The sequence below is a fragment of the Bufo gargarizans genome, chromosome 9 (genome assembly GCF_014858855.1).
Source record: "Bufo gargarizans isolate SCDJY-AF-19 chromosome 9, ASM1485885v1, whole genome shotgun sequence".
In the NCBI taxonomy this organism is placed as follows: Eukaryota; Metazoa; Chordata; class Amphibia; order Anura; family Bufonidae; genus Bufo; species Bufo gargarizans.
The window spans coordinates 20,508,317-20,519,144 of NC_058088.1; the positions used below are offsets into that span (position 1 = coordinate 20,508,317).

At 46.8% G+C, this 10,828-nt stretch overlaps 1 protein-coding gene across 1 annotated transcript in view; it reads right to left on the bottom strand.

The window, feature by feature from the left end:
- The window catches only part of LOC122946248 (H-2 class I histocompatibility antigen, Q9 alpha chain-like), a 108,544-nt gene extending 104,458 nt beyond the window's left edge, over positions 1-4,086 (bottom strand). Inside the window, exon 1 of the mRNA XM_044305729.1 lies at positions 3,938-4,086. Coding sequence (XP_044161664.1) covers positions 3,938-3,995 — 58 coding nt within the window. The 5' untranslated portion in view covers positions 3,996-4,086. The remainder of the gene's footprint in view (positions 1-3,937) is intronic.
- Between the last annotated feature and the right edge of the window lie 6,742 nt (positions 4,087-10,828).

Consider the following 10,828-nt stretch of genomic DNA (forward strand, 5'->3'; position numbering starts at 1 on the left):
ACTGTGCCCCCTGAATATTACACTGTCCCATACTGTGCCCCCTAAATATTATATTGTCCCACGTTGTGATCAGTACTATGGTGAGGACCTGGTTACTGGCTCTCCCTGATGGAGGTGGTTTGCTGGAGTCTTCCTGCTGACCTGCTTTATGTTTGCATTAACAGTATTGAGGACAGCATCGCCCATCATCCGGCCTGTTCTGCTGATATAGATCCGATGTGTATGGCCAGCCTTAGTGTTAGCACTGAGTGGTAAGAGGACCAGTGGGTGGAACTGTGCCGTCATCATAAGTAATAAGGAGAACCAGGTTGGGATTTTGTGTCTCCAATTCACTGAACCAGCTGTGTTTTAAACAATCTGTAACACCCCAGCATGGTGTTACCACTTCTGCACCCTGCTACTGTCTTTATTGGTCTAAACTCATGTCATCTTATGCATTTATTCCAGGTCCTATACACTGTGCATTTCTAATATTATGTTCACATGTAATGTGGCTAGTTCACCAGCAGGTGGCAGCAAACACTGCAGAGCGATACTTAGATAGAATGGAACCTTCCATTCCATTTTAACCCCCCTCTGGAGAGAGGTGGGCGAGTCCTACTTCCTGCAGGAAGGGTGGGCAGACGTTCTAGACAGTCTAGTTTACCCTAGCTATGGGGAATGGTGTGCAGGGGCACATCTCCGCTGGGTGGGCCCACGCCAGCCAGAGCACCTTAAAGGGAGTCTGTCACCTCCATATGGCCATATACAGCGCTTACATGGCTCTGTAGCACACCTATACAGGATTATAACGGTACCTTTGTTCTTTTCTTTAGACTTGCACAAGCAGGAAAAATGAAGTTTAATTCATATGTAAATGAGCACTCGCAAGTGCCCAGGGGCGGCGTTCACTGTGTAGGTGCCCAGGCTGCTCTGCCTTCTTTTCACTTTACTCCTCCACAGCCTCTTCCTTTGCCCGCCCTCCGAGTCCTTTACGTCATCGCTAGGTCCGGCCAAGATCCCATACCTGTGCACTGCTTCGCCGGGCTGGGGCATGTGCACAGTGATGCCCATTGTGGGCACTGCATCGCTTCACCTAGTGCGCATGCCCTCGGCCGGACCTATCGATGAGGCAAGAGACTTGGGGGGCGGGGAAAGGCACATATTGGGGAGGAGTAAAGTGAAAAGAAGGCAGAGCAGCCTGGGCACCTACACAGTGAACGCCGCCCCTGGGCACTTGCGAGTGCTATTTTGCATATGAATTAAACGCTGTTTTTCTTGCTTGTGCAGGTCTAAAGAAAAGAACAAAGGTACCGTTACAATCCTGTATAGGTGTGCTACAGAGCCATGTAAGCACTGTATATGGCCATATGGAGGTGACAGACCCCCTTTAAGCTCTTCTGGCCATGGAGGCCAAAGCTTGAAGCCTCAGGAGCCAGGAGGAAAGTTCCCTGTCATAACCTAGAGTCAGACTACAAAGTGAGGTGCAGCATACAGAAGAAGCTGAGTTATACAGCCAGCCTGTCAGTACAGCACAGTCAGAGAGAAACAGATATAGCAGAGTGGAGTTTGCCTCCCAGTTTCATGCTAAAGCCTGCTGGGACCAAGACAAAGCCTGTAAACCGTTCTGGAGAACGTTTATGCGAAGTAAAACTACCATTGAACTTCATCTCAAGGTCACTCAACATGGATGCCAGGACTTAAGATTTCCTAGTAAAACACTGCCCAGAGCTTCGCACATTACCAGAAGACACAAGCTTCTTCAGGCTCTGACTGCCTGCATTTACCTCTGACTGAAAAGCCATTGCAACTCGCCTCTACCAGTCAGCTGTAAAATTCAAGAGGGAAGGATCTCCTAAACAGCTTGAGATCTCCTTTCATGAAATCCTTTCCATAGCAGCAAGATGATGCAAACACCATCAACTAAGTCCTGCTGTGGTCACAATCACAGATATAAACTTTTTGCATTACTATATGTCTGTATTAAAATGGCTTTGTGAGTACAGAGAATAAACCTTCTTACTTTTAAATGTGCCTATGGTCCACACTCTGTCTATTCCTCTCTCCTAGGTTTCCGGATCAAGACTTGTGGGGTCTATGGGGGTCATTTACTAAACAGAAATAAGCCTATATTAGATGTATTTCTGGTGCAGATTGCAGGGCAAAGGTTCTTTGCGCCGCAGTCTGTGACTTTTCCGCGCTCACGGCAGGTCTGGAAAGCGGCATGGGCGGTTAAAGCGTAGAAAATGGTCTAAATGTAAGACAGCAAGGAAGCTGGCTTACATTTAGAAGCGATGGTGGATCCACCAAAGTTCTGTGGAGGCCGGCGCTATAAGGGATATTAAGACCGGCGTCTAAAATGCCAGTCTCAACAAATGACCCCCTATATGTCTATACCAGTCTAAACTGGTATTACTGGCAAATTTGGTAATTGTAATATTTTCCCAATACAGGGAGTTGTGTGTTTCACACAGCGATCCATAAGCTTATAGGGGGTCATTTACTAAGACCGGCTTTTTACACTGATCTTAGACTCCCCTACACTGTCGTAATATTCGGCTAATTTATGACAAGGTGTGCGCCTCCGTGTAAATTAGTGAATCTATGGCAGTCCATGCAGCTGAGTGAAAGTTTTGCACCAGCATTTACACCCAGGTGTAAATGTTAGTAAATTTGCCCCCAACACTCCCCCGCTCCGTCCAGCTGTTGAACACAGACGGTCAAAAAAGGGACTTGTGACTAAAATAGTTGAGGGTCCCTTGATAAATGACCCCCATAGTGTATTTCCTTTTAGTGCAGTCACCACCTGCGCAAAGTGAAACTAGCAACGGGCGCTGATGAAGTGAAGCCGTGCAGCGTACCGCCGAGCGAGAGCGGTCTCCTGAGATTACACCGCAGCCAGTCTCTATACACCCGATCTCTCTGCATTTAACACATCGATGGTGGAGAAAATAATGTGGAGCCTTTTCTGACTTATAGCTCATCCAGGAGCGAATCGCTGTAACTGACACTTTATATAATAGCGAATCATTAGAATTGTTATCTCCGCACACTGATGAAATATTATATATATCAGGGATATATCATTGTACTGTGATGTCCAATAAATTTCACATTATTATATGCGGGTCTTTACGGTATATTATTTACTACTAAAGTCCTAGGGGTAAAGGACATAAATCAGTTCCTCCACCGCGCAGTAAGCCGCCTTATCCCTGGTTGAGCCTACCACATGTGATCTATGATGTAAATATACACCACTAATTTGTGTTACAAAATGGCGCACGTCTATAATAAATTTAGCGCATTTTATCCCTCCTCTTAGCCCCTCCCCTTTCTCTACGTTATATAACACATAATAAGTTTGGCGTACATCATGATCTCCTCATTTTGCTCAGTAATCCTCCGCTGTGTTCTCCACATTATGTCCATACAGCGGGGGGTTATACCGCCATACCGTCACACGATGATCGCACTGATCGGTAGTGACAGACAGAAGAATGCTGGAGCCGATCCAGCATTATGGCGCACACTACATAACCTGCACTGACAATACACAGCACACTACATAACACCACATAATAATCCTCTCATATAACATATAGAAACATAGAAGATGGCAGCAGAAGAGAGACCCCCTGGTCCATCCAGTCTGCCCTCATATTAGTACTCACCGTATCTCAGGACAGACAGGTGTTTATTCCAGGCAGGTGTAAGGTCACTTACTGTAGATTTCCCAACCACATCGGCTGGTAGTTTGTTCCAAGCCTCTTTCGGTGAAATAATATTTCCTGACATTGCTCCTGATCGTCCCCCAGATAATTGTAGATTGTGCCCCTTGTTCTTGTTCTCCCTCCCGAAGCTTATTTATGCCTTTAACATATTTAAAGGTTTGGAGCATATCCCCTCTTTCCCTTCATTCCTCAAGGCTGTAATAACTGATCCCCTCCATACTCACCAGAACACACCGCAGACACATGGAGGAGAAGCACAACGAGGGGGAACATCTTCCCCATCCTCCTCTGATATATTGGGGGCCCCGAGTGACAAGAACCTAAGTGTCCCCCAGACGAGCGCAGCTGTAATAGAGGATCCCAGTCACTCTGTGCACTGGAGGAGCTCCGCTCTGATTGGACGGCGCTTACACTTCCCTCCAATAGGAAAATTATTCTACAGAGGATCAGCAGTTGCCGGGCAGAGCGAGGCCGGAGAGGTTAGACGCCGGAGAAAGTGAAAGTGGAATCTGGGGATTTTCTAGAAATAATGAACATTTATAGAAAACCTGTGAAGTATCAGGAGGCCTGGATAAGAATTACCACAAACAAGAAAGCAGGAAAAAAATAGAAATCACACACATTCTCAAATACATGCAGAATAATAGAATTTTACTAGAGACAGAAGACAAAACACTGTACAGATAGAAGACACAGTCCATGATAAGATCCACCGGCCCCTGGCTCTCGGGGACAATGGTCAGACACCTCTGGGTGCTGCTCAGTGGTGACACACGTGGGGCAGGGTGCTGTGTAAGCCTGACCTTATTATATCTGACTCCCTTCTATGGCGCTGACATATTCCGCAGCGCTGTACAGACGTTATCATCACGCTGTCCCCAGTGGAGCTCACAATCTAAGTTCCCGATCAGTATGTCTTTGGCGCGTGGGACCGGAGAATCCGGAGGAAACCCACAACCTGACAACCAGCCATCATTGAATCAACCAGTTTGGTAAAACCAGTGAGAGGCAGGAGCGTCCCAGCCCTGGTCAGTCCTACTCTGCCGGGCACATAACCTTCTTAGACCCGGTTCACACCAGGCCATACGATGAGGTCTTCAGTCAGTAACACTGATCCTGACGGTGATCGCTCCGGACACTCATCAGGACTGATCATCGACTAATTGCCAGAGATACAACATGCTGATTGGGGGCGTTTTTAATTTTGTGAAATGGAAAAACCCCTTAACTTTCAGATACGAGCTCCGGGACACTATAACGATGTGCACTGTATCCACCTCTGTTATGGGGGCACCGCGGCCACATCTCTGCACGGGGGCCCCATTATGTGGACGCTACGTACCTCTACTACAGGGCAGAGGACAACTGACTAAATTCAGGGCTGTCAGCAACACTAGAGTCCTGGGTGTGACAGAACTAGGAGGTTCTGCTGAAATGTAAAAAGACAAAAAAACTATAAAAACTGTATAAAAGGAAATGTCGGCCCCGAGTGTCTCATCTCATAGACTGTGGTACATGGACCGATGCTGATAAAATCACACTGAGCGGTCAGACAGGGGCACATAGTGCACGGCATGTAAGGCTGCGGTCAGACCAGCAATCTACATAGCACTCACCCATGGACTCCTATCGGCCTGGATGCTGTGGCCCTGTATATCTGGCTGCTTTATAGCTGATTATTAGGGCGCTGTATATAATAGTTATTTGATGCAGTCCTGTATTTCCCATCTGAGAGGAGCAGTGCCAGTCTAGCTGCCCCCTCAGTAGATACAAAGGCTTAGAGGGAACATTGGCATGAGAAGGCCGCGGCTGGCACCCGTGAAGAGAAGCTGCACCTGGGGGGAAGGATGAACTTTTGCACCCGGGCCCATGAGCCTTTATCTACACCCCTTTATAAGGCTACTTTCACACTTGTGTAGCTAAAGGGAACCTGTCACCGGGATTTTGTGTATAGGGTTGAGGACATGGGTTGCTAGATCACCTCTAGCACATCCGCAATAGCCAGTCCCCATAGCTCTGTGTGCTTTTATTGTGTAAAAAAAAAAAATATTTGATACATATGCAAATTAACCTGAGATGAGTCCTGTACGTGAGATGAGTCAGGGACAGGACTCATCTCAGGTTAATTTGCATATGTATCAAATAATTTTTTTTACACGATAAAAGCACACAGAGCTATGGGGACTGAGTATTGCGGATGTGCTAGCGGCCATCTAGCAACCCATGTCCTCAGCTCTATACCCAAAATCCCGGTGACAGGTTCCCTTTAATTCCGGTACTGTGATCCGGCAGAGGATCTCAATACTGGAATAAAACGTATCCATTTTGATTTTGCACATCAGGATGCATCCGTTCCGATGCGGTTGTGTGAAATCAAAACGGAAAAAAACGGACCCGTCACTAAATACATTGAAAGTCAAAGGGTGACTGATCCGGTTTCTTATGCTCCTAAAAAAACAGATCATTCACCATTGACTTACATTGTTTTCTGTGCCTGATCCATTTTTTTCCCCGTTTTTATGACAAGACACAAAACCGCAGCTTGCAGCGGTTTTGTTTCCGGTCACAAAAACGGAATGCTGCCAGAACGGACAACATCCTGAACGTCTCTCTTTACATTCAGGATGCATGAGGACTAAATGGAAACGTTTTTTTCTGGTATTGAGATCTTCTGCCGGTTCTCAATACCGGAAAACGACAAGTGTGAAAGTCGCCTGGTATATACAGTGAAACCTCTCTGAGGCGACGACCAAAACTTTGCACTGAAAATTGGTCTTCTAGGAGGTGGTGTTCTTATAGAAGCTGGAATAATAAATGGTGGATCTGAAAATATGTCACAGTAATAAGGCAAAGACATACATGCCGACTCTCCCAGATCGTCCGGGAGGCCCCCAGAAATCAGGGAGGACTCCTGGACCCCCAGAAAGGTTGCTACGACTTCTGGGTGTCACATAGAGGGCTGATGTCTCTCAGAAAGCTGGCCTCCATGTACTAGAAATGGATGTGGCCCCGGGATGCTGCGTCATTATATGCAACCCCATAGAGGGGCACTGTACAAATGGGGGCGTTACACAAAAGCAGTGGCGGGTGGTGCCCGTTATAAGGGCAGGGCAATGGGACTTTATACACGGCAAACCTCTTCTCTCCTGGAGACTACATCCGCGTAGTTGGTAAGTGTGAGATAAGGGGGTGGCCTTCTCATGGAGGTGGTCTTTTGGAGAGGCTTCACTGTATGTATACGCCATGATAGAAGCAGTCTCCTGTCTGCTGTACACAACCTCTTTCCATGTACTCTATTAGGGGGACCGGAGATGCGCTGTAATAAACTGCTTTCTATAAAGTCACAGTCACATTGTGCGCTCCATTAGGACAGTCCCGGCATTCCCAGAAGTTACCGCATTGCCGTCCATCCCCATTAACTATAACGGGGAGATCCAGCTGCAACCCGGCAAATATGCAGAGAATCGGACGGACGAAAACCACTGCGCAGAGCTGTTTTCATCTGGCCGATTCTCAGCATGTTTGCCGGGTTGCGGCTGAATCTCCACCGGTCCCTATTATTGTGAATGGGTACGGAGGGTGTGCTGGATCCAGACGTCTCCACCAGGCTGCTCCCTGCCAGAACAGCCTGCTGGCGATGTCTAACGCTAGTGTCCAACAAGCCTAACACATCGGATGTCGGCAGCTTCCCAGTATATGATCGCCTGGGGTTTACCACAACTCAGATGTGACAACCCCTTTAAATAAATTGTCAGCTCTTTGGCTGGTGAGAAATTGCCTGATTATTGTATTTGAAGGTTGGCTGAGATATAAGGTTGATATGAGGCGCGTCCTACTGATGGAAGCTGATGAGAAGCTCCTCATAATGTAGAAGTCATTAATACAGATGTTTTAATGTGTTTCTGACTTTTTCCCACTTTTCTACCAACCTGAGGACAAATCCTGAGAGGAATCCTGAAGGATGAGGCTTCTCGGCTCCTCTGCAGGTCGTGCTCCCCCTATCACACAGACACGAATTACATGATGGGAGAAGAAACCCGCTGATTTCCAGGAAACGTCACCCAATAGAGAGCGTAGAGTTATACCGCCACCTGCTGGGGAGAAAAGGAATGTGAGGATGTATTTAATATTTAACATGGTTATAATGGGGGGAAGTGATCAAACCGATCAGAGGGGGTGCCGGGAGATGGACCCTCACCGATCAGATATTGGTGACCTATTCTGAGGACAGGTCATCAATATTTTACTCCCCTTTAGGTCTGTATTATAGACCAGAGCTGCAGTCACAATTTCTGCTCATTGTTATTGGAAACCGTCAACAAGTTGGTGATCAGACTCAGCAGTATAGCTCCGCCGCTATAAAGTAATGGAGTCGTGTCTCCTCCATCAGATTACTGTACGATGTAAATACATTTCCCAGAATGCAAATCACCGGAAAAGCTCGGTGGTAACCTCACGCCTTCGAGGCACGCTGGGAGATTGGATCTGTGCAGAATTATGAATGCAGCTCTTGGCTATTATACAGGTAACATCTCGGGATCAGTACAAGATAAGTAACGTGATGGATTCACAAGTAACTACAGCTTTTATGTAGATGACTCCTATGTGTAACACACGGACACGCGTCGTACACGTTGCCAGCCGGCAATATTAGGAGGCACTTTTTCTCCGGACAGAACAGCGCAGTCCGCACCTCTATTCTGTCAGGTATATGTCAGTAAGGAGTCCAAAAATGAGTCCTTTGAACTACGTTCAGTCCATTAAAGACCATATACCCATGGCGGTACACATCTATACGGGGTACTCAGACGTATACCTGGGGGGTCACTGGCTGCGGCGGAGCACTTCACCCTGTCTGTGTGGAAGCCGTCAGGTCAGTACCGGATATCCGGAGAACACAGCCCGGGAGCCATGAAGTCAGAATGGAGCAGGTAAGTACACATTTCTCCACAGCTTCTGCTGGGGGGGATTTAAAGTAAAAACTCCTGGACAACCCCTTTAAGATTTTAACCCTCTCTGAGGAGGATGTGGTATATAATTGTTCTATAACAGAGGCGCTCTCTTTCTTTATTTGGACTATTGGTTTCTTCAGGCCTGTGCTGTCAGTCTCTGCGCTCAGTATCTGTCTCTCAGGTTATTAATGGCCGCCTTCTGCTCTCTCCTGTCATACACTGACCTGTAGTATGGCTTCTGTCTGCTCAGACTGAGGTATATAATCGCCCAGTGACCATATACAGTTTATTTCCTCAGAGTTTCTCCTCACATTACGTAGCTGCTCCTCCATCTTGTCTCCTCAGTCCTCCATCACACTGCAGGCCGTCCTCCTCAGAACTGACCGTTGCTTCTGGAGGTGACTTATGGCGGTTAGTATTATCGGGGACGGCTCCTCACTCTCAGGAGCTCTCACCCCAAATATCTCAGTCTTTATCTCCTTCTTATATAATCCCACTTTCTGTCTTGTCTCCTGGGACACGTCTTCTTCCCAACCCCTGGACCACATCCTCCTTGTACCTCTGTAGTAGATGTGACTTGGATTATTAACCATCGCCTTCCATTGTCTCAGTGACATTCTCTCCATTTCTTAGTTCTGGTTCCCAATTCTTGAACACCCAGCATTATCCCAGTATCCAGTAGAGAAGAAGGTAGAGCAGAAATGCTGAGGATTGGCGGCCATATTGGATGTATATTACGGAATGGTGATCGGTCATGTGATGGACCATGTAATGATCGCAGTGACGTCACCACAGGTCTTTTTCCTCACAGATCATCAAAGAAGAAGACAGAAGAGAAGCCGGGCTGCGCGAACAAGTGGATGAGGTGAGTTAAAAATAAATTTTTTAACCCCTCCATCCCTATTTTACTAAGCATTCTGTATTAAGAAAGCTATTATTTTCCCTTATTACCATGTTATAAGGGAAAATAATAAAGATCGGGTCCCCATCCCGATCGTCTCCTAGCAACCGTGCATAAAAATCGCACCACATCCGCACTTGCTTGCGGATGCTTGCGATTTTCACGCAGCCCCATTCACTTCTATGAGGCCTGCGTTGCGTGAAAAACGCACAATATAGAGCATGCTGTGATTTTCATGCAACGCACAAGTGATGCGTGAAAATCACCGCTCATGTGTACAGCCCCATAGAAATGAATGGGTCCGGATTCAGTGTGGGTGCAATGCGTTCACCTCACATTGCACCTGCACGGAAAACTCGCCCGTGTGAAAGGGGCCTAACTCTGACACCATTTTAGAAGATAAGGTTCACTTATTTAAGGAGTTTCTTTCTTTCCTATCAAAACTGAATCCAATTTCGGTATCGTCTTCGCCAGGCAGAAATTCGGATTCGGATAGCATTAAAGATAATGAGCATATTTCCAGAAATATTTGCAAAATGGATAATTCAGGGATTTTAACCCCTTCCCGACATATGACATAATAGTACGTCATGGCGGCAGGTGCGTTTCCGCATTTTGACGTACTGTTACGTCATGGTGATCAGGTGGGCACTGGAGCAGTTCGTGCCAGATCACTGCAGGGGTCCGGCAGTCCCTTGTAGCCGGGCCCCTGCTGTATCCACTAGCATTGCTGTACAAGTTGACCGCGGCATAGAAGGGATTTGCGGCGGGTGAAGGAGCCCATCAGGTCCCCGCACTGCTGTGGCGGGGACCCGATGGGTGAGACGGCAGCCCGATGCCGTGCAGAGGCTGCCCAATGCCTTGCCTTCTACCGGTGCCCAGGAGATCCAGCCTCAGGCTCGTCTCCTAGGCAACCTGTTAGTGTATTACTCTGTGTAATACACTAACAGGCAATGCATTACAATACAGATGTATTGTAATGCATTGCAGAGGGCATCAGACCCCCAAAAGTAAAGTCCCAGAGTGAGACAGAAATAAAAGTTTAAAAAAAGTAAAAAAAGAGTTTTTAATTAAAAAAAATGACGTTTCAAGTAAATCCCCTGATTTTATATAAAAAAATTGAAAAAGAAAGAAAACACCCATTTTACGTATCACCGCGTCCGTAACGACCGGCTCTACAAATATATCACATTATCCACCCCGTCTGATAAACACCGTATAAAAAATAAAATAAAAACTATTTAAAAAAAGCTATTTTTGTC